Source organism: Anser anser (genome assembly GCF_964211835.1).
Source record: "Anser anser genome assembly, chromosome: 19".
Lineage (NCBI taxonomy): Eukaryota > Metazoa > Chordata > Aves > Anseriformes > Anatidae > Anser > Anser anser.
In genome coordinates, this window is record NC_139740.1 from 8,251,751 (window position 1) to 8,275,460 (window position 23,710).

The 23,710-nt window shown below is 45.2% G+C and overlaps 2 protein-coding genes and 1 long non-coding RNA gene across 7 annotated transcripts in view; 2 read left to right on the forward strand and 1 right to left on the reverse strand.

Annotated features, from left to right (window-relative positions):
• Positions 1-13,532, reverse strand: part of TMEM94 (transmembrane protein 94) — a 50,486-nt gene extending 36,954 nt beyond the window's left edge. The window contains exons 1-2 of one of the 4 annotated variants that reach the window (XM_083805596.1): positions 13,341-13,532; positions 5,748-5,845 (exon numbers count right to left, since the gene is read on the reverse strand). In XM_083805596.1, coding sequence (XP_083661722.1) covers positions 5,748-5,771 — 24 coding nt within the window. In that variant the 5' untranslated portion in view covers positions 5,772-5,845; positions 13,341-13,532. Of the gene's footprint in view, positions 1-589; positions 659-5,747; positions 5,846-8,188; positions 12,018-13,340 lie in introns of those variants that run through there. The other 3 variants (XM_083805598.1, XM_083805597.1, XM_083805601.1) reach the window with 3 other exon arrangements.
• A 44-nt stretch (positions 13,533-13,576) lies between these two features.
• Positions 13,577-19,805, forward strand: LOC310884194. Of its 2 annotated transcripts, none has more exons than XR_014574071.1 (4): positions 13,577-13,834; positions 13,918-14,029; positions 15,349-15,562; positions 18,119-19,805. It is a non-coding gene; the product is annotated as an uncharacterized lncRNA (long non-coding RNA). The 2 variants fall into 2 exon arrangements; XR_014574072.1 differs by lacking the exon at positions 18,119-19,805 and adding an exon at positions 16,707-18,107.
• Positions 19,806-22,198: 2,393 nt separating this feature from the next.
• Positions 22,199-23,710, forward strand: part of GRB2 (growth factor receptor bound protein 2) — a 51,394-nt gene continuing 49,882 nt past the window's right edge. The window contains exon 1 of the mRNA XM_083805641.1: positions 22,199-22,356. The gene's annotated coding sequence lies outside the window, so the exon portion shown is untranslated. The remainder of the gene's footprint in view (positions 22,357-23,710) is intronic.

The following is a 23,710-nucleotide window of genomic DNA, read 5'->3' on the forward strand; positions in this document are numbered from 1 at the left end:
GTATTTAGTCTGTCTTTGACACACAGCGTACTGCTTCATGCCAATGCAGAGCTTACTCCAGAGGATGTTAATCCCCTCCCTGAGACAAGCAATGCTCAGAAATCAATAGAACTAACAGAACTTCAGCAATTCTTTCATCCTCCCAGTAGTTTCCTCCCCATCCCCATTTCTTTATCTGAAGACTTTGGGGACTAAAACTATGATATGATCTAGCAGGTGCACCACAAAGCATATTTCAAAGGGGTAAGGAGGTTCAACAGCTACAGATCAAAGCACGTAACAGAAACAGACAAATTTAAGTCAAAAGGCAGAAGGGCAGCAAAGCAGGAGTCAGCAGCTAAAATCATCTTCGGTCCCTCCTGCTGGTCCTAGGGTTAAATCTGCAGTTTCAAACAGGGCTTTCCTTCCCCAGCCCCTCCAACACCAAACCATCTCTTTGCTAAAATCTTCACGGCTCCACGTCCTGCCCTAACCTCTTTCCCCAAAACATCCAAGCTCTTCATGCACCATCACGTCAGGCAGGATGCAGGTCGGGGAGGGAGAGAGGGAAAGCCATTTTGAATGTAAATGTTAAGGGAGAGAAACTTACTTTGCGGCATTTGCCTTGGCGGGGGATCCAGAGATCAGCCTGCTTAAAGAGCATCGGGGCTAAATTCCTGCGCCACTTCCACAGCAACTTGCACTGCTGCTGCCCTCCAAAACCGAGAGAGCAAAGAGGGAGAGAGAGCAAGACTGTGCAGAGCCCAGCGCTGCAGAGAATGAGACAGAAGCAGCAGAGTGAAGCACCAGTCTGCTGATTAATTCAGCCTGTTTCCAGTCACGCTGCAGATCCAGCAAGGAGGCGGTGGATGGGGGTGGGGGATGAGGGAGAGGAAGGGGGGGGAAAAAAAAAGGCAGAGAGAAGAAAGTTTGCCCAGGATAGCACCAGATGTCTGAAAGAATGGTCCATTCATCAGATGGAGCCGATGCAGCCAGAATCCCCGGGTTCCCTGCCTGTACAGATGCATACACATGCACAGTAAGGGCTGATGCTGACAGGCAGGGCTCTGTGGAAAAGCAGATGGCAAATTAGACACGACAAAGTGCTATAAAATATTCTACAGGGGAGGTAACACCTGAGCAGGCCAGGAAAAAAGACTAGATGAAGACAGAGAGATCCAGAAATCCTAACTTCTCTTTGTAGCTCTAGAGAATTATCCAGATGACTTCACAGCTTTGGATTCAAACTCAAAAATAAAGTAGACGCTTACAGGTCCAGTCTGAAGTGTTGCCACCCTCTCTTCTTGTCAACAGAGAAAACAAGAAAAGCCCCTCTAAGAACCCGGTATCCACACATCCTGAGCCACCCGAGCTGCAACAAAAGGTGCCCGCAGATTCTTCACTGCCACACCACGTCTGGGGCTCCCCACGTAGTGCCACCTGCACATGGCACAGCGAGGGCAGAGGGCTGGTGCAGGCAGGGAAGGGCTGGGCGCCAGCACAGGTACTGCAGTAAAAAGGCCTTCGGAGGTGAAGAAGGAAGGAGCCTTCTCCGCCTCATTCTCATCTTTTACAGGAATGCTTTTTCACTGTTGGAGGGAAGTGCCTCGGGTTTTTATATAGCTCCTACTTCAGCGCTGCCCCGATTCTGTCTGGGCTACCCGGTTCTGCAAAGCAATCATTAAATCAGTTGCTTTCCTTCCACATAGTAAAGAGCTGTCCCAGCCAAGAACCATGTCAATAGCCTGCCAAGGATTATAGCGAGCCTCTATAAAATGGAACGATCGCTTCCAGTCTCAGCGGATCGTGCCGCTTCGGAGACCACATGCAGGTGTCAGGACTTGCCGGAGAGCCCTGGCCAAGCTCTTCACTTCCTCTCCTTCCCTGAGATTCAGATGCCTAAATAGGCCCAGCTGCTATTCTGTGTTTAAAGCCAGAAATGCAGAGATCCAAGGTCTCAATATTTAAAATAAACCCAGTAGAGGGAAGATCTAAGACAATTCCTGAAAGAATGAGTTATCACCTTTGTGCTGGCAGTGAGTTACACTTTGGAACGTAACCTCACAAAGCTCTTAAAGGCAAAGTTGAATGGAGGCAGCTACTGCATTTAATGTCACTTCAGGAGAAAGCAGAGGGAGAAAGAGGGAAGAGGACATCCTTCATCCTTCTGTGGGCCACTTGGTTTCCTAGACAACAGTGTTAAATTGATTTTAAATTGCAGAGAAGAACAAAATGTCCTAATGGCACAATTTTTCCTTACCTCCTCCTTTCCTACTAAGAAACTAAATTCACCTACTCAATTTATCACAAAGAAAAAAGTAAAGGAGAAAAAAAAGGAAGGACAACAATGGGGTTAGACCGGGCAAATCCTCAAGCAACATACACGTGTCAGCCCCTTCTTATTGTGGTGCTTGCTGAGCTGTTTCCTGTGGCGCTGCATCTTCTGGAGACTTGAATGACTGTGAATAAAACAACTTGCCAGTGACAGCGCAGTACCAGGAATAACCTTTGTGCTTCGTGCAGTCAGGAGATCCCAACACAACTTTCTTCCAGCTCTGAAACCCCACGTTTGATCACAACACAAATGGAAATACATCTAATCCACTATTCTTGTTTACCCCACCGCTGAGAGACTTTGCTCTAAAGTATTTTGGGCAGGGCAGTAATTAGCACTACGTAACTTCCTTCTGGTATCACCTGGTACCATAAACTGCATCTGGCCATGCATTTGTGCATTAAATAACAGAATGTGCTGTCTTAGAAAGAACAGAAGCTGTAAACTTGAGATCTGAAGATAAAACTGGGTTGAAGTAACAGGCTGAGCATAAAGGCACAGGGGAGGGACTGAAACTCATAACAAAACTGCAGCACAGAAGAGAGACACCTGTAGAAAACAGATCAGTTTGGGAGAAAGCCTTTGGAAGAAGGGCTAAGATTTTAGAGAACCTGCAAAGCAGGGAATAAAAACCAGAGAGATGGTTACTGGCAAGACGAGAGGAGGCGGAGGAGTTAGGCTGTCTTCAGTCCAAAGGCAGGACTGCAGCTCTGGTTAGACGCAGCGGAAGAAGACAGCTCAGGACCATCTGTGCTACAGCCAGAGCAACGTGGAGTAAAGCCCAGGCTCTCTCGAATCCATTTCCAGGCTGTAGCCATGCGGCACAGTGCTGTAGCCAGGCTGCAGCAATTACACTGGGGTAACACAGCTCAGTAATTATTGGTAACTGTGGTATGGATGATGTCAATAATTTCTAATAGATGGTCTTGCTTCAAGTACGGCCTGTCTGAAGTAACTCAAACTCATGAGCCTCGAGCTCTCCTGTGGCAATCAATGCTTTCGTCTACCTTGATATACACTCAGCGGGTCTCAGAGCAGAGATTCTGGCACTTTTCACAAGTATTAAACTCACTTCAGAAATACAGAGAAAATTAAAAAGTCAGGAGAAAAGGGGAAAGAACAAGAAATCGGTACATTTAATTTAAGAGGGTTTTGGCACTGCTCCTAAAATACTCTCTGCCTTTCTCCGCAGTGTCTGGCTTCTGGCAGGATTGGAAGGTGGCTTGCATTACACCTGACAAACTCTGATCCTCAGCCATTTCTAACAACAGAAATGTATTAGCTGACTGAAGCCAGAGGACGTCTCTCAGCCTTGTGAGTGACACATGTCTGTGCCGCAGCAGTGCTCAGAGCATGTCGTCTGCTCCAGGAGCGCTAACTCTTATTGCACACATACTCAACCATGGTCTTTCCTCAGACTCCAAACAAAGGAAGTTATAAAATGCAGCTGTACGCATCAAGGATTTTCTAATTCCTATGGAAAAGAGAGTGGTGATTTTAATCCCCGTTCAGAAAAGAGGGACAGAAAACTTCAGTAAGTCAGGAGAGGAGACTAGGACTTCCAAACACCACGTTTCCCTGTAAGCTGTTGTGCAGGACACTCTGCAAATTCAGCCACAGCACAAGATGGAAGCCTTTTAAAGGGCTGTTACAAAACAGACCACTCTGCTGTCTGTCTGGCAATTTGGTATGCTCTTCCTGCTCTGCACAAGGAAGAATGTCGTATCAGAAAGAGGGAGATGAAACAAAGATAGTGACCCGCAGTGAAAGTGTCCCCCCCGTGCTCTGCTGTGGTTGCAGCAGTGCCAGTGTTGGAGCTCTCAGATCCCATGCAGACCACGCCTCTGTGCAGAATGGTAATTGCGTCATCTCTTCAAATGATCAATACCAGATAGCTCAAGATGTCATTAGCAAGAGAATAAATAGATAATTATCTTCATTGGAATGTTACCTCCATAGTAATACAGCAATTTGACATAACACAGTTCAAACACATCCTCCGAGCATGCCAGTTCTGAGGGGTTCAGGTGTGAGTAAGTGCAGGCCTTCCTGGTGTAGCACACCGCAGAACAGCAAACCCAGGAAATAAGAAGCCTAGCAGGCAAGGGCAAGGGCTGATGTGAAAAACTGAGCACCTTTTAAGTTGCTGCTGTAGTAATCTGTTAGGGCAGATCTGGCTCTAGATGATTATCTAGCGTACTTTGCACTAATGAACAAAACCACCTCTTGATGCTGGAAGCACTGTAAACAAAACAGCAAGACAAGGATGCCCGCAGAGTAACAGAGGCAGCAAACGCTCCGTCTGGCAGAACAAGGTTAAAGAGCGGTGGAGAGAGGGACGCCGGAAAGGAAAACCAAGGATGTTCTCTTACAAGAGCCAGCTGAGAGCTTGCTGTGTACAACCTCTCCGCTGGTCTCAAACTATCACTCCCATTACTGACTGGGATGCAGAACAAGGGCCAGTTCACTTTTTTGGAATGACAAATACATTTACTATCCAGGTGGCTGCTGAAATAAGGCTAAACCAAATCTCAAAATAACATCCTGCAGCACTTCCAGCAGAAAGTTGCCCAATACACACATACACTGGTCATCGGAAAAACAGGACTCGGAGGATTTCATTACCCTACTTCACTTAAAACACCTTGTGAATTCAGCCTCTCAGATAAAGCTAAACTAAGCAGCCAGAGGACTGAAGCCCTACCTTAAATCTCAAAAAAGACACAGCATATGTGACAGCATATACTTCATCTGTGTTGTTCCACTATGGTGCCTCAGTCCAGCCTGCAAAGGACTCGTTCTAGACATGGGAGTTCTGCTTCTCGAAGCCATTCAGTTCTTCAGCTCCACTGAGATTCCCCGTAAAGGGTTCTGGATGAGATGCGAGCATTCACCCCCTAGCAATTCAACACATTTAAAGCAGCTCCCTGTGGAAACAATTTTTGGGCTCTGACAAAGCAAGCTACGTGTAAATCCATCAAGCAAAAAATAATTTCCCAAACTCATTGCCTAGGTTAGCTGACTTCTCCTCAAAGAAAACTGAGCAGCATTAAAATCCACAGCTGACTTGTGAGCGCAGGAGGAAATCACACCGCTGTTGCCTGGGAGCCCACCTCACAAGGTCTGTTAACTGCTTGGAAGATACCTAGCTCTCATCCCACTGAATGTTGATCCATGGGCTGTAAAATATGAGATGACTACTACAGAAGAGCACCCTGCCATCTCTGGACAAGCCAGCAGCAGACCTTAGCGACTGATCCAAGCCAGTACATCCCCAGGAGTGTGATGGTGACAGAGCTCTCACTTCGGATACTAACCATGGGTTGTACCATCCCATAAAAGCGCCAGGTGGTGAGTCTTGGCTCAAAATAATGAAGGACAATTAAAAGGGCTCAACATTCAAGTTGGGCATGACCCTTATAAGGAAACCTACCTGACACTTCTCCTTGAGGTCCATGGCTATGCAATTCCGTAAGCATGTCCAGCAGAAGGGGATTGCTTCTCAGGGGAGAATGTCTCTCACATCACCATCTGCAGAAACAGAAGGGGAAGCAATTAATCTCCCCATAATACTTCGGGACAAGAAAGCAATGGAATTCACCTAATTCAGATTGTTCTTTAAAAGAAGGAGAACTGGGGAGCAGAAAGTACTTCTAGTAGTACAACGCCTCCCCTTTTACTCAGAGCTGATCCCATCAGCTTAACCCCCCAAAACTGGAAGCAGGAGATGAATTGAGTTCCCCACAGCTCCGAGTAAGAGCAGTAATTGCAGCCCTGACATACTTTCAGGCAAGCATCCAGAAAAAGCTGACAAGGCTCTGGATTCCACCAGGTGTTGGAGCAGGCTGTTACCCATAGCTATTCGTCTTGCTATTCTTATCTTCTGGGAGCTTTGTCCAGCTAATCTCTAATAGAGCCTGCAGTAATGATTCTTCCATTTGCTGCAAACCACTCCCCGTGACAGGGCTGTGCTGCTGGGGACCCGACCGTTTTTATTTTAACAAACTGGGACTCTGGCAGAATTCAGGTAGGAAGCAGCTCTGGAGCTCCCATCCTTTTCCTAGCCCGTCCGTCCCTTGATCTCCCATGGCACAAATTTGCTCTTTCCACATACACAAAAACATCTTTTCTGGTGTCCAGCGAAGGCTCTGTGTGCCTTGCTTCAGAGTATTCTCGTATATAGAGACACACTGAGATATTAAAAGATTATGCAACGAGTGGCCTTGGGAAAGCCTGTTCGTTGGTTAACAACTCTTGTTTCTATTTTAACATCCCACACTTTCAGGGCTTGGACGCGCACTTCTTGTAAATCCAAGCAAACAAGGAAGTAGCTAGTTCTGCAAATCCATCCCAACCATCCACGCACTTCTAGATACAAGAGGGCTGGCTTTTGCCAGCTGGGCTTTATCACCCCAGACTACTGCACTGTCGTCTTCTTCCAAGGATTCTGGGGATCCCATCCTTGTGACAGTCACCTACAGCACTGCTCTGTGACGACTACTACTATTACTGCGATGCCACATGTTTTGAAGGAAAATAAAAGGCATCTAAAGCTCGCTCAGAAAGCCACCGCTGCCAGGCCGAAGTGTTAGATGTCACAATTTCCTCTCGTGCAGGCAAGCAGTGCTCCTGCCTTCTGGGAAGCAGCAAGTGTTCAGTACTCAGGCTTCCTGTTCTCAAAGAACCGCGTGCAGCAGAGCCACCAGCACCTGCAAGTGCCAATTTCTGGCCGCAGTCTGGCTGGCATGAGCCGCAAGTCTGGACTCTGCCCTACTTTTCTGTTCTGTGACCCCTGTCAATGTGCACACACTGAGGGAATGAGGCTATTTTCAGTCACTCCATATCCCTGCCAGGCCAATTAGCAACTGCAAAGGGAGGATCAGACAAAGTTACTGGAGCGAAGCTGACAAAGAGAGCTGGGAGTGGGAAGGAGGAAAACACAACTTTCTACGCTGGCACAGAGCAATTACAGCTTCGGTATCTTGCCTTTAACTTGAGCCTCATTCCTATAAAAGAGATGATTTTAAGGTGGAAGAAATGGCCACTAACAATTAGAGGGCTAAGAAATAAATCCACGACTCTTCTTTTTACTCCCTCCCGACAGAAGATTTATTGGTAGATCTACCGCAGGATTTATGTACCTTCCTCTCACTCGTTCAAACAAAAGTAAAGTGCCTGAACTCTCTGGATCTGGACTTCAAAAACACCATTATCACTGACATGACTGGGTAACTGGGAAGCCAAAGTCACAAAAGCAGAGAAAAAACATTCTGAACTGTCTGCGCTAATCCCTCAGAGTCTGGGTCAGCAGCGGTAGCAAGTGGCTCTGGCTGCAGGGCAGGGGCCACGGGGGGGAACAGCTGGGCAGGAGGCAGGATTTGCTGCGCTGCAGCGAGTGCCCTTCTGGTTTAGGCACCGAGCTGAAATGTGATCTTGAATGCAAAACACGCCATTCCTTAAAGTTCAAGGCACACCATCCGCATGCTTAGGAACACCACCGCGAAGTCCTTCGGTGCTAGGAAGCAGGATACACAGCACCAGTGTTCAAGTAGGGAAGTCTGGTTGGAAAGAGGCTCCTTATCTAGAGAAACTCAAAAGCTGTTAAAATGAACATATAATAAGAGCTTGCAAAAGCAGAGTGGTGTATGCAGCACTGCTTCGTCATCATACATGCTCAGGGCTTCTCCAAAATTGGCTGCAGGACAACTGATAGTAAAAGCAAAGACAGGCTACAATGAGAAGCAAGCTTTCCTGAATTTCTGCACTATGACGAGTGTCGTAACTATATAAAATGCAATTTGCACACTTTCTTTCAAATACATACTTTGTCAAAATAAAAACTCTGCAGGATTAGTTGCAAGAATTACGGCATACCAACTAAAACCTCAGCTGGATTACAGGGGTCTCGCAAACACCCAGAAAACAGCTTCACACAACGAGGAGCAGAAGCAATTCCTGAATTCTGCAGGCAACTCGCGGTACATCGATCTGCAGAGCTGTGCAGCCATCCATCCCAGCTCTCCTCCCAGACTCTTCTGTTTCAGGGATTCCTGTAATTCCCCGCACTGGGTACGCGTCTCTCCATCTCCCCTAGAAAACAGCAAGGCCTTGCCACACTCTGGACCCATCCCAGGAGTTCTGTGCACTACTGTTTCCTCTACACAAAAGTATCTGCCTCCTCTGTCCTCCTTATTCTTATCTCTCTTCTGTCTGCCCAGGCAATTAGTCACTCATGCTGTCAACACGTTAAACTCTGCCAGAGAGCAAGACAGAAACGAAACAGGGCTGCTTTGCTGGAACATGTCAGTGGGCGTCACGTATTCAGCCGCAGACAATCAGAGACGCTCGAGGCTGTGGTTGCTCCAGTCACACACCTGAGGCTCCAAGGGTACCCAGTTTTCCCCTTTCACTTTTCCAGCACCCTCCCTTCTCCTCGGGATTCTGATGCCAACTGCAGCCTGTGAGACTTGGAAATGGCTGGACACGGCATTTGAGTGTCATCATGCTACAGCCAGGCTGAGAAGTGTGTCCAAATCATTAGGTAGAGAGAAACCCAGCACAGCTTCCACCAGATAAAATAACCCAGTCCCGTGCTTATATCACTAACAATATGCTAACTCTGAAAATCCTGCGTGCAGAACTGGGCCAATAGTTAGCCCTCAGCCATGTGGAGTGTCGGCACTACACGTTAGGATTTCTTTACTTTCTAAGAAGGAATGAGTTCATTGCTCGGATTCAGCAAGTGTATCTGCTATCCACACCTTTTCAAACCTACAGAATACCTTCCCGTCATTCTGAACTCATTTCTGTTCAGAAGTGCCTTGATCTGAATATCCAGAAGTATTTGAAACATCCTTCTGAACATCAAAAGCAGAACTCTACAAAGCACCATTCAACTTTCATGTACCTAAGCGTACCGAATAATACTGTCTTATGCAGTCAGTGTATTTAGGTAGGTAATAAACACGGGGCTTTCAGCTCCTCCATTTAAGGTTGGTTTTAAAGCATGGCAACTTACTAACACCATCAGTATAAGCTATTACTGCTGAAATTTAATAAGAAACTATACAACATGATATAGCACGATGAACCTATAGACACCGGGAAAGAAAAATGTGTTTCAGAAGCTGCAAGTCTGTGGGGAGGAAAAGAAATCAACCTAATGGTAAGTGCTTTCCTGAAAGCGTTCAATCACTGATTCTTTCATGTTATTTACTGAAAATTCCCAACACAGATTCGACTATAAAAATGATGGGGAGTCTGAACATTTCTTGCTGCCAAAAGTGTATTCCTCAAGCACAGAAGTCTGATCTGTCACCGAGAATAGAAACACGGGGGAACAGATAATAACGAAAAAGGCTGCTGCCTCCGAAAGCATGGCTTAGATTAGAGCTGATTGTTTTGATATCAGCAGAACCATACGGTCTTCCTACTCATGAGTAGCTGAGATGTCTGTCTGCTAATTTGCAATATGGTCACATTTGCTGATATATGGGCTTCCAAAGGTGCATAAAGTGATACTGTCAATTGATTTGAGACCCATTGAGAGCACAGAATAATTACAGCAAGGCAGCTGGCAGTCACACTTCTTGGCTTTGGTATCAGCTTGTGAAAAAAAAAGAACCTGTCAAAATTTGGACCAGCTAAACATTCTCTGCCTCAATAACCCTGTATTATAGATAAGGATATGCGCCTCTGCTTCCGAGAGAAACTGTGAAGTAAATGTATTAGTATTCGTAAAATGAGATCCTCTGAACTGGGGTTGTGCATGTGCTAAGTATTATCGACTCAGTAGTGGTCAAGTGTCTCACTGGTGCATGGCTGTGAAGAACCAGGAGTGTATTTCACACGGGCTCCAGTTCCCTTGCTAAGAGAGAGACCTCTACCACCTTGAATCAGGAACAGGATTAAACTGGAATTTAATTTAAATTTGTCTTGCAATTGACAAGTGTGCCTTTCGGGGGTGAAATTATTTTTTGCTTAAATCTTACTTGCTGAGAGTTTTCCAAAAAAAAAAAAATCTCCGACTCCTTCCTTTTTTCTTCAGCACAGGACTTGCACATTAGATTTGTTCCACAGGACAGCGGAGACTTAAAACAAGGGCTGAGCAACAAGGAAGGAGAAGGGGAGTAAGAAATAGCTTTGGCACACTGGCCTCTATCTCAGGTAAACAGCCCTCAGTCAGAATATCAGTTTACTTGCAAGACTGAGATTGGTAAAACAAGATGCTACACAAAAAGAAGACATTCAGAAGAACACTTTTATTTGTATTGTTTTTTTCTGGTGACTTGAGAAGCAATTGGCAGATATGATCAAAAGAATGACCGAACTAGTTTAGTCTATTTTACTGTTTCCACAGGAGCTAACGCTGTTTCAAATTAAGGTATAATAAATCTGAAAAATCTTTGTAGTGTTCATTTTTTCTTTCTTGGGAAAAAAAAAATAGGAGTGTTTAGGGATTAAAGGATTGCTTTATCTTTTCTGCTTCAGGTACGCTAAGCCTGTCACAGAAAGACACAGCATGTATTCAGTCTGATTGAAAGTGAAAAATGCAACAAAAGGCACAATTCTGGAAGTTTTAAGGGCCCCTCCAGCTTCTGCAGAGTGATGAGACATCATCTGCTTTGTGGCATGATGACTTAAATGACAACTAAAACATTTTACAGCAAATGTATGAAGAATTCACTGCAAAAGTGACAGCTGTCATTCATCATCATGACACAGGTTGCTATGGTAACCCAGATTTTATAACAACCTCCATTAAAAAAAAAAAATGAAATGCCTGAAAATGACAAAAAGGCAGCAGCTCAAAGTAAAATAAACAAGACCATGCTGTATTTATAGGAGCTTCTAGCAAATCAATTTTTGCTGGTGTACACTGACTCATAGATAAAAGAGCAGCTTTTTCTCTTAATTCCAGTTTATAAATAAGGGTGCATAATTGCTTATAGTAATGCATAATTGCTTATAGTAAATTGAGGCCAAAAAAAAAAAAACACCCTCTCACACCAGTGTTTGCCATTTGGACATATTTAACAAATGTCATGCTGATGGGAGCGTTTCTTCTGCGAGTTCCCCAAAACAGACAACAGCACCTGAAGGCCATTAGCAAGATCAAACTCATACATTCGTTCACAACAAAGCACAGCCCTGAGGTGGAAAAGGCACCGTTCAGTTCAGTAGATTGTGTATTTTGATATTTTCATAACATGTTCCATTAAAGTTTTATGACGAACAGCCGTGTTTAGAAACATGTCAGTAAGCTGACTCACTACTGTGAAGGGGAAACAGGAGCTCTGTGCAGCTCCTTAACACCTTCTTTCCACCACTCACTCAAGAGCACTCTGGACAGAGCACAGGAGTGCTCTATTTGGGTAGAAACAGTCTTACTTGTAATTACAGGTGCTAAAAACCCAACCACCTGAAACCAAACCCAGCTTCCCACAGGCCAGGGGGCAGGACAACGTAACCCAAGCCCCAGACAGGACTCTCCTTTAGGGCAACTCTACTGAAGGACTTGTCTCTTGGCCAATCCTCCGTGCCCCCTAGCCCTGCTCCTGGCCAATCCCACCAGCAACAGGGCTTTATAAGCCCTCACACCCCACCAACCTTCAAGAATGTCACTCTGCTTGGAGTGCCTGCTGTGCCTTCTAGCAGCTAGGCTGGGTAGGAAAAATCAGAAACGTGGGCAACCTCCAAGAAACAGACTTAAACAGAGCTGTAATATGAAGATTAGAGGAAAAAGGTTTGTTTTCTTGGTGTTCCACTTGCAGTACCAATGTTGATTTGTTTTGTGACCTAAGCTAAGTACTAATATCTTAATCTTCTCATCAGATAAGAAAATGTTGGCAATGTGTTCATTAAAAAGGTCACAGTTAAGAATATTATGCAAAGTGTTTTGATGTGCTTGAGTAAATGGCAACAAATATAAAGAACATGAAGTATCTTGTATAAAGCCGGTGTAGTGTAGCTACTTTTACACACATGCCTCTATTAAGTAGGCTTCTTAGAAAGTAAATAAATTGTGCTTGCCAGGTTGTTCAATTTTTGATGTATTTGAGTAAAATGTAGTTCAACAGTATGGTGACTGTTAGGTAACAGTTTATTTATCTAGAAACTTGTATTTTTAAGGAACCTCAAGTGTTTCATTGAGATTGTGCCCTGTATCATTGTATCTCACTGGGTGCGAGCTGCTTGTTCAACTATGAACTCGGTTCCCCAGTTGTTGGGGGAAATAATAGGATTTTAAGCAGATGTGACATATGAGCTTCCTCATCTGTGATGGAAAAGTGGGAAGAAAAAAAATTTACTACTACATTTACTACTTGGTTGATGCCTCAGGAAGATAGATGGATGTGCGAGGTTCATCCGCTGCTAACTTGGTAACTTTAAATGTTGATGAGACTAAGTTAGGAAGTCTCTGTGATACGAGGTTCTTTCTGCAATAACTCCATAAGTTTTACATCCCTAACTAAAACATTTTTCTGTTTGTGGGCACAAAATGGGGCTGCTGAGGTGTGCTGTGCCACCAGCACCGGGCACAGCCCCAGCCACAAACCCGCCTGTTCCCGCCCGGTTTTTGTGGGGCCCTGTGGCCGCTTTTGTCACTTGGAGGCACAAATTCCTGTCAGACTTGGGCTGAGAGAAATTATTTCTGCTAGTGGCCGTGTGGGCCGGGCTGCTGCCTCACCTGGACGAGGAGCCCCCGGCCGGGTGTGTTTAACCACGAGCACGTGTTGGAGCTTTTTTGTGCTTTTTTGTGTGTTTTTGTTGTGCTTTTTTCCCTCCTTTCCGCCCCACTTTCCCCCTCTCCCTCAGGAACGCGCCGGCGGTCGGGGGCTAAGGGGAGCGGCGCCGCTCAGGAGCCTCCAGCCGAGGGATGGGACCGGCTCCGGCTCCCCTCAGGCCTCTCCGGGCAGCCCCGGCCCGAGGAGGGATGCGGGGAACCCCGCTTGAGGAAGCAGGGCCCGGAGGGACGGAGGAGCCCGGCCGCGGCCCGCCGCCCCCCCCCCCTCCCGTTACTCACCGGTCTCCGCCGGGCCTCCCCCCCGCGCCGCCGGGGCCGCCATTAGGGTCGCTGGCAAAGCGGGACGCCACGGCGCTGGGGAGCCGCGGTGGTGCTTCAGGGAGGTGTCAAGAAGCCGCCGTCTGGTTGGTGGGATCCCGCGCGGCCGCCCGGACGGCGCTCGGTGATTGGCGGGGGGATGCTGGCGCGCGAAGCTGAGCGGCGGGGTCGGGGCAGCCCTGAGGCGTGAGGTGAGGGCAGGGCGCCAGGCGCAGGGCAAGGCAGGGGGTAACGAGCGCAAACACATCAAGGGTGTTCTAACGGGAAGGGGAAGCCGCTGCACAATCTGGAAGGGAAATCAGAAGTGGTCACTTTGCCTCTGTCTACAGAGGTTTGGGGTTTGTTTTCTGAACTCAAGGTGGGCTGGCTAAACTGAGGTGTGGCAGTCTTTATGCCTTCCTTGTAATTCTTTGCTTGAGTTGTCCCAGGTCGTGATGCCACCGTTCCCCTCTGAGGTTTGTCTGTACAAAACTGATGTTCGGTACTGTGCTAAAGTCCAGATGCCAAGCTCTGATGCAATTGTTTGTGATTTTTACAGTAAGGAGTTGCACAAAGAACAAGCTCTGTGCTGTTCCCCCTGCAGATGAGGTTTTGGATGAGAACGTAGTATTTTGGGAGAGTGCTCCTCGGACGTGGTCTGCCTTCACAGTGTGAGTTAAATAGACATACGACTGCAGGAGTTCTGCAAGTTTGGTTTCAGCTCTTTTAAATAAAATGTAAATCCCAGGAGAATGAAGGCCACAAATCTCCTGGCGTTCCTGAGCTTGTAGTTACCCAGAACAGTTTCCTAGAATCAGAAGAATAAAAATAAAAATGTGGAACTCTTAACACACTTGAGTGACACTGGAAGTGTTTGCAGTGCCTTAGAAGGAAATAATGGCAGGTCTGGGGAATTTTCTGGTGTAACTTAAGACAGTATGAGGAACGGGAAGAGGATAAATGAGTTACTGGAGCTGTAGAAACATAAGATCATGAGTTGTACTTAGTGCTGCATGAGCATCTTGTTAGTTCCTCTCTAGATTATTCCACCCCACAGCACAATAAAATCTACTTAATTAGTAGAATGTTTTAAATAAAAGGTCAGAGTAAAGATACGTCTTGAACAGAGATCCGGAGTCTGGATTATTTTGTCTGACACAGATTCCCCGTGGGTCTTGAACAAGCCGGTAATAAAACCTGGTTTTGCTCACAAGCATTCTCTATAGAATTTCTGCCATTGAGACATGCAGTTATAGGGGCTAAAGGACGGGACACTAAACCTATTTGTGCCTTTATTTTTTTCCTTGGTAAACGTGGTCTAACTGTTCATCTCAGAGTGATTTAAAGACCTAGTGCTTGTAGAGCATGTTAAGTCTGTGAAAAACATTTTCAAAACACAGTATTACAAGGATGCTTGGAGCAGTAGAAGCACCCGTGAACTGGACAATGTTGCTGGTAGGTTCAGAAACAGAAGAAGTGGCCAGAGAGCACCTTTCCCATGAATTCTAGTACTAGATGACAAAAGGAAAACTCAGTTAAATGCTGTCATGCTTAAGAGACACTACGGTGGGATGATTTTTGAATCTCAACTTCAGTCTAAAGGCCTGTTTTACAAGAAAATGCTCTTACATTACTCATCCTCATTTTTTCTTATTACAGAACTGCGAATGAATGTTCTAAAGGTAGACAAGATAATGGTATTTCTGGCTGTTTATAGTAATATATTCTGGGATGGAAAGTTCAGAGTCAAAAGTTATGGGTCAATCTTGCCTGCAAGTTAATATCACTTTCCATGCTTGCTTCAAAATAGCTATTAAAACTGTTCAGTGGGTACTTTGTTCCACATCCTTGTACTTCTTGGAATTGTTTCACTCTGTAAAGGTATTCTATGTTACTTGGGAAGGAATTGAATTTAGAGAAATGAAACAGCTACTGCAAGCCCTTGTGTATACTCTGGAAATGCTTAATTTCATGCTCACCATGTCTTCAGCGCAGGGATATGCTGTCTCCTCTTGGGACCACAACATATGGGCAGAGATGTGGCTCAGTTTGCAGTAAGCTTCCGCCTCCGAATGGCTTGCCGTCCCTGACAGATCCAAGGGAACTATTTGACCTCCCTGCATGTGCCTTTCAGTCAGTCCTCCTCAGTGTGCTGCTGCGGGTAGAGCAGACATGAGAATTTGAGTAGGAGCACTTTAAAGCAGGTATTGTATACCAAAAAAATCTTTCTTTGCTTTTTTAAGTTAACCTCTGGCAAGATGTTGAAGTTGTGTTTTAATCAATGTGATGGTAGCATTTCTGACCAGTAGTGCAAAATTGAAAATCTAATTTTAAATCACTGAGAAATTTTTATTGTTTAGAAAAGGCAATTGCTGCATGTCTGATTTCTTCCCCCTTTTGCACATTTGATGCCAGATGCTAGGACCTGACCCTATTTCTAATATTTTTGTAGTAATAAGAGGAATTAAAAGGGTTTGTTTTTTGTTTGATTTAAAAGATTGTTACAAAACCTATTTAAGTCTTAAATATTTAAAAGCAGTAGTTGACCAACACCCCTACCAAAGCTCGAAGGGAAGACTATTTCATTTTAGCTAAATGATGTTACTTCCCAGCTCCTGTGCCTTTAATATATAAGGGAGCTGTACATAATTCAATGTCCACTTATTAAAAAAAAAAGTGAGATACTATATTCCTCTAAAGAATGAGATTCAGCCTTTTAGTAATAAACAGCATCTGCTTTGTTTTGCTTCCCAACTGAAAGGTAATTGAACTGACAATTCCAAGCTGTCCAGAAAATGACAGATGACTGAATTGGGAGTAGGAAGAAAGCAGAAGTCCTTTTGTACTAAAGAAAGGGAGATGGCACACTATAGTTGGGTCTGGTTCCCTTTTACGGATTTCTTTCAGAGCTTGAGCAGCTCTGGGTGACCCCAGCCAACTCATTTATTGTTTAATTTCTTAATGCCAGCAATGGCTATTACAGTTCCCAGGTAAAGCAGCATTTACTACATAGTAATTTTTACAACAATCTTGTCCTTTTTTTGTGACTATAGAGACGTGGTATGGAAGATAATCTGCTCTTATTACATTCTCCCTACTTCTCAGATTTATTGTGAGACTCCTGGGTGGTTTTGGTTTGGACTTTTTTTTGCTACATTTGAGAATAAGCTAACTTTTTTCCTCCTGGTCTATAAAAGTCAGAACAGACCATGTTTGTGTTGCGTGGTGATTAAGCTGCTTCACAAGTGCTCTTGAGATCTATACTGAGTGAATTGTGAGGCTGTTTTGGCAGATCAGCTGTTCTGTCTGGGTCACGAGCATCAACACTTATTTATTGCATTTGGACAGATTCACAGAAATAGACAGTTGTGATAACATTTCGATGTGTGAGGAAGCCAGAGCTAAACACTGGATGGTTTCTGAACAGGGAGAGCTGGCTGATGGTTACACAAGGCTCGTAAGAACGATACATTCTGTTCCAAATGCTGTTGAACATTGTGGCATTAGTTTGTCGTATGGCTTTGAACAACCTCCAAACCTCTGTTCCCCTATTTGCAGAATATGGATATTTGTATTGTATGTATGCATATACATCTATATCCCTTTGGAATTGTTGTCTTTATCACTAACACAACTGCCAACTAAAATGAAACTAATATGTATTGAAGTACTTGTTCAGTCTATTCTCTATCCTGCTCTCCAAAGAATAGCCACAGAAAACACATTTGGATATTTTTTAGTTTTGATGTCTGATTGTTATTAGCACTCTCTCAGGATGTTACAGATAGATGTGAAGAAATATTCTACTTGCACCAGAAACCTAGTTCGTTACGTTCTTTGATAAACGCTGCTAATATTGGTTAAATCTGGTAGACTCCATTAACAGGCCGAGCTTGTTCAATGACTGCTCTAACAGTTATTTCTATCTGTAAGTAGTATCTGCAGGTTTGTTGCACGTGGTGTGACTTTCAGACTACAATGTAGACGCTAGGCTTTCCCAAGGTGTTTAGTCTCACTAGAGCAAGTCGTATTCACTTCTGTTGTGTCGCATTAGGTGTTTGGTGAAGCAACTTCAGCTCCAAACATCTAGTAAGTGGAGTAGTTTGGATTTTTATGGTGAATGTCCCAGGCTTGATTTCTTAAGCTGAGGCCACCATTAGGGTTGATGTGAGGAGGTGATGTTCATGGACAAATCTCAGCAGCCCTGTTCCCAGCACTCCCTCCTTGCTGTGCTTACATTCCTGGCATTCCCCTATTTGCCGCACCCACTTCAGTCCTGCTCCTCAGAGGTATATAGCAAGTCAATTCTCCTCCAGCTGCCAGAACAGTCTTATGGCATTACATTTTCAGCTTGCCAGAAAATTGATCAGGACTATCTTGAGTTATCTAAGTCTATTCTACATTCCCCGTAGCAGATTGTCTAAATTGCTTTCAATGGGAGGAAGCTTTCTCTCTGGGCTCATACATCAGGCTGCTTATATACAGCTACAAGACACACAGCATGATGCTTTGTGAACTGCAGAAATATAATGCAGAATCATGATGTGAACTTTTGCTCTAAAGGTGATTGGAGCCAGTCAGGGTTTTGCTTTCAGGAAAAAAGTGTCACTACAGTTCTTTGAAATCAGGAAATGCGTCAGAGAAAGAAAGGTGCATATTAGCATTGTATTTAATTATGCTTACTGTGCCAGAATCAGTTAGAAAGTAAACTCATTGCAAAAGACAGCTCCTAAAATTGGCAATTGTTTATTGTATTGTAGTTCACGATGATAGCATATTCTCCTGTCTGAGGAGAATGGGGCTAGGAACAAATGTGAAGACTGCAGAAAGGATGAAGTGAGACATCTTGGAGAGCTTGATTAGGAAGGAAAGTTCTCTGCCTGTGGTTCAGAAGGCACAGAAGCTGAAACACGTGGAAGGTAGGCTTAAATCACATTGTAAAGAAATTATTTCAGGAGTTTGCCAAGAAGGTGACTTGTCTGTGAAAGAACAGTACTGATGAAGCAGGGACTTAACCAAAGCTGGAGGTTTCCATGTTAAAGCTAGGATGTGATGTGTGATTCCAGCAACCAACAAGTGGTTATTACTCATGCTTAAGGGAATTACACCCACCCCACATTCTCTTGGACACTACCAGTATCTAATGTACTCAGATGTTAGATTTCTCTTTTTGAGTGATTAGAAACCTTAAAGAATTTGACTCATACAACTTCCCATCAAGTTAACATCTACAAGTTAAGGATCATGTGTGTTGTTTTCCACTCAAGCTTGGATTTTCCTTGTTGAAGTATCTGCTCCATCTGAGAGATGATAGCTTTCTTGAGCCCTAACAGTCATGCACTATCACCAGAGATTCTGCTGTTGTTAACTGCTCACGATGTCTGTGGAACATAGAGACCACACTAGCTCATTCTTTCATTACTGTGTCAGTTCACAAGCTTTTAACTTGTTTGGCAATAGAGAGAACAGATATGAATCAAAGCTAGAGCAAATATTTTCTGACTATGAACCCTCTCTAAGTTCAGTAGCACTCCCAATAGCTCCCAGTTGCTCTTTTGTTTGAGGCAGAGGCCCCTGGGCTCCAATTTAAGCTCTGATGCTTAGTTTTCAAAACCACCTTTGAAGCTGTGTGTGTTGATGATATCAGCAAGCGGGAATGAGAGGTCACTTCTTTATTCCTTTGAATGAGAAGAAAGTCTAGAATATCTTCCTGGTTAGTACTTAGCTTCTTGCATCAGCTCTACAAGGAAGTACACTTACTGCATCCAGCACCACTAAGATGGTGACAGAAACAAGGAACATGTACATTGTCTGTTAGTACATACCACATTTGCTTGTCTGGAGGAGTATTATGTTAAGGTTTACGCAAAGTTCATGCATTTGCTGTGGCACTAGAAGTAGTAACCTCTAGATGACAGTGTGATTTCTGAGTCCTAATAATGTAGAAGTTTCCACAATGATTAAATTCCATGGCAAGGCCACAGACCTTAATGCAGCATAGGTTAAAGGTGGTGGTGAGCTAGGGCAGATACCACTATGGTTTGTGTTCAGTAACACTGCCATTAACATAACTGCTGTTGCTAACATTAAACTTCATGTCATCAGTAACTACTGTCTTTGGTCAGTAATACTGTATTAATATAAACATACCAAGCAGCAATTTTAAACCTTAAATGGCTACTAATGCAAAAATAAAGCTTCTAACAAATATTCCTTGAATCTATTAATAGCAAAAATCATACATTTATATCCCAAGACTGCTCTGAGGTGTTTAAAAAAGGATCCAAAAGAAATGTCAGACACCAAGTTTTTTCTTACAACTTCTTAAAATACTCAGAACTAATCTTAGATTGTTTTATCACCACAAATGGTCATAGAAAATTCAAGCTATTCCTAGACTACAGAAATGATTTGAAATTGATCCTCTAGCAAAACAATGTCTGTCTTTTTCACCCTTGCTTACAGCTATGCTGGGATTTCAGCTTTTGCTGCTGTGAAGCTGCACCGTATTTGTACAGTAAGTTGTATATATTTCTAAAGCATTAACTTGTTTGCAAGGAGGGGGGAACATTACATTAATTGGTTTGCAAACAAGTATATCTCAGCAACTTCTTTATCAGGAGTATCTTTCTGTAGCACTTTGATCTCTATTTCTAAAATTTGTTGCTTGTTTGGTCTTTTAGGACTGCCCTTTTAAAGTCAGGCAGCTGCAGCCTCTTAAAGTAGCTATCATTCAACTGGCAGCTGTTAGCCATGTCTGGCTTTTCAAGTCCAGCTAAAAGTACCTGCTATAACTTTTCTGAGAAGATGTTATTTAACTTTCAGAAGGCTTACTAAGATGTTCTAAATCCTTCCTTTGAGGTCATATGTGAAACCAGAGACTCAGTAAGTCTGTTCAAGCAACAAATACTGGGGACTTGAGGTATCTTGGAATCTAGCTCTGATTTCAGCGGTCTTTGTGTCATCCTAGTTGAATCATTTCTGCATCCGCAGAAAGAATGTCTGAAATATTTGTAACATCTTCAACTGCCATAGCTCTTTTTCTCCACCCTTTCCAATTTTTGAACGAAGTATTAGGAGAATTCATACCTTCCCCTAACACCCAAATCTGGGAATAAATTAGAGCCTCTTAAATACAATGCTATTAGAAGGAGAAAATGATCTTGCAAAGGGTTTAAAGCACAGATTTCATCCAAAAATAACCTGTCATGAATCTTTATCAAGCTGCTTAAGCATTTAGAATGAGAATGTTACCAGACAATGTTTGCAGAGTATGGTTTGCAAGCAGAATTGTATGAGGTAACCATATACATTTTGATGTTGTGCTAATTTTGGTGTGGATGAAACCATGACACCCCACCCCTTCGGAGCACAGCTGGGGAGATCAACCAGTGTGGTGGTTTATTTAAGAAAAAGTGGGTTTATTTGAAGGATGAAAATACACAACTGTCATAAAAACAAAATACCAATTGTGTATGGCAGACTAAGATGTAGTCTTGAACCCAGTCTTTGGTCAGAGTAATCCTAAGCTTAAATGAGCAGAGATGTGATCTCTGCAGCTTACATCTTGATAACTGTGGCACATGCTATATTTAGCCCCCACATTCCCAGTTTCCCCATTGTTTCAGGGAGCGGGGGAGTGAGGAGCAACCTATTAAAAACAAACTTCTATAGTTGGCTTGTGGCTATCACCGCTTATTTCAGGTAAGTGGTAAGAGCCTGTTTTGTGTGAATGCCTCCTTTCAGGGGAGTGGAATCACTATAGAAAGCCTCTGTTTTAGAAGCTAACTTTCCTCTCTAGAGCAAGAGGAGAATGTTTTATGTACTCTTTACCAAGGAATTGAGGCCTGATATTTACCTAAGCAACTGTTTTACCATATTGTAATTACAGCCTTTTAAAGCTAAAAGAACGAGAAGGAGGGTCATATAGTTAACCCTGGGAATTAGATGCCTGTGCCATCTGAATTTTGCCCTCTGTGCGTGTTTTAATTGCATACTGTGATCAGTTTTATTCCCTACAGCAAGGGTGCCTTGATCAGAGCACAGAATAGACAGTAGCTGCTGCTCTACCAGGTGTGTTCTGTGCTCGGGAGTTGATCTGTGGCTCTACACCCTCTGAAAGCAGTGTTCAAACCCAGGCTGGGTAGCACAGCATGCCTGCCTAGGGGCAGTTCTCCCTGGTTGCTCCAGCTGTGTCCTCTAAAATTACCTGAAAGGGAGTTATAGGGAGCTGAGGGTCAGTGTCTTCTCACAGATAACCAGTGATAGGACTGGAGGGAATGGCCTCAAGTTGGTAAGGGGAGGCTTGGGTTGGAAATGAGGAGATATTTCTTCTCAGAGCAGTCAGGCATTGGGACGGGTTGCCCAGGGAGGTGGTGGAGTCACCGTCCCTGGGGGTGTTCAAGGGGAGGTCGGACGTGGTGCTTGGGGACATGGTTCAGCAGGTGGTGGTGGTGGTAGGGGGCGGCTGGACCAGATGATCCTGGAAGTCTGTTCCCACGCTAACGATTTTAGGATCCTCAGTGGCTTTTTCCCTGTTAACCCCAGACCCTGTCAACCCCGTGCTGTGGTGTAGACCGCCCTGCCTCACAGGCAGGTGGAGACACAGATAGATCAGGCAAATACTTCGCTGGGGGGGGGGGGGGTTCCACCTCCCCGCACCCTCACGGGGGGATAACAAACACGTCCCAAACACCTCACAGCTCCCTCCCCTCAGCGCTCCCCGCCCACCACGGCGCGTGCGCGGAGCCGCGAGCTCCCTCCCTCCTCCGGCAGAGGGCAGCGCGCAGGCGCGGGGCGGCGGGCGGCTGACAGGGGGCGGCTCTCGCGAGATTTGCTGCGGGAACGGCGGCGGCGGCGGAGCAGGCGCGGCGGGCGGGTGGGGGGGGGCGGCGGCGGCGGCTGAGGCGGCGCTGGAGGGGGCGGCCGGGCCGGGCCGCGTGGGGCCGGGCGGGCGGCGAGGAGCCTCGGGCGGGCCGGGGGACCCCAGAGCTGCTCGGTGAGTCAAAGCGGGGGGAGAGGGCGGCCGGGCACCGGGCCGCTGATTTCCTTCCCGCACGCACGCACACGTACCCGGTCCGGTAGCCGGGGCGCTGAGGGGAAGGAAGGGGTCGGCCCGTGCCGGGCTCGGCTGCCCCGGGGTGCTGAGGGGAGGGAGGGAGGCTCCCGGTGTCGCGGCCTGGGCCCCGGGGGTGTTCCGCCTCTCGCCGCTGTGCGCCTCGGGGCTCGCCTCGGGCTTCCCGGGGCAGCGGGGCCGATCCCTGAGGGGTTGGCGGGGGGAAAAGGGGGTCCTGGGCTCCAGAGGGGAGGGTTAGCGGCGGTCCTGGGCCATAGAGAGGGAGGGAAGGAGGTCCTGGGCTCTAGAAGGTGGGGGGAAAGGGGGTTCTCTGCTCTAGAGGGGAGTGGAAGGAGGTCCCGGGCTCTAGGGGGTGTGTGAAAGGGGGTCCTGGGCTCTAAAGAGGAGTGAGAGAAGGTCCTGGGCTCTAGAGAGGGGTTACCTGCAAGGCAGAGTGCTCTCAGGTGCTGCTCTCCTTCCTCGGGTCCCCCAGCCGGGCTGAGGCTTGTGTCTGGGGTCGCTTTGCTTTGATGTGCATCGGTGGAGTGTTGTGTGCGGGTGGTTCTTGGGACTTATTATTAATGTTTGTCCCAGAGTTCTGTAATTCCAGGCCGCTTCCAAAGGTAAAAAGGTTGTGAATAGCCTGTAGGCAGGTTAACGTCCATACCTTCCTTTCTTCTAGGACCTTTTGTGTCATGCTTCAAGTGTGAGTTTTTGAGAGAGAAAGACGCCTCTCTTAGCCTTCTCTTTCTCGTCTGTACTTCCTGCTTGAGATTCGCTGTTGGTTTTATGTGATAAGGCATAACTTGTCAATATAGTTTAAAATAATCTATAGAGGACAAGGGTACTGTCTGAGCAACTCACGCAACATCTGACTCCAGATAGAGATCTCTTTTACAACCTGAAGAGAAAATAGTCTGTAGCGCAGTTAATAACTGGAAGAGCTATTCATAACTCAAATAGAGTGTTTAGGGAAGTCAGTTCCTTGTTTTAAAGATTATGAAATGCTGTCTGTCAAGGGCCTGTATTTGAAGGGTCCCAGATTGTTAACATCTTTCAAACATGACATTGTCTATAATCTATGTCTGCACGAACTTTGGATATTGAGAATTTGTGCCAAAAATGGCCTTTGAATTATTACAATCTCTTACAACGATCAAGTCATTTAGTGTTTTAAGTATTTCATAATACCCGGGAAGCTTGTAACGTTTAGTCTTGCTTTATACAGTTTAAAATAAGAAAGTGACAATAAATAATTTCTGCTAGAGCTGAAGTTTTTTATTACTTGATAAAATGA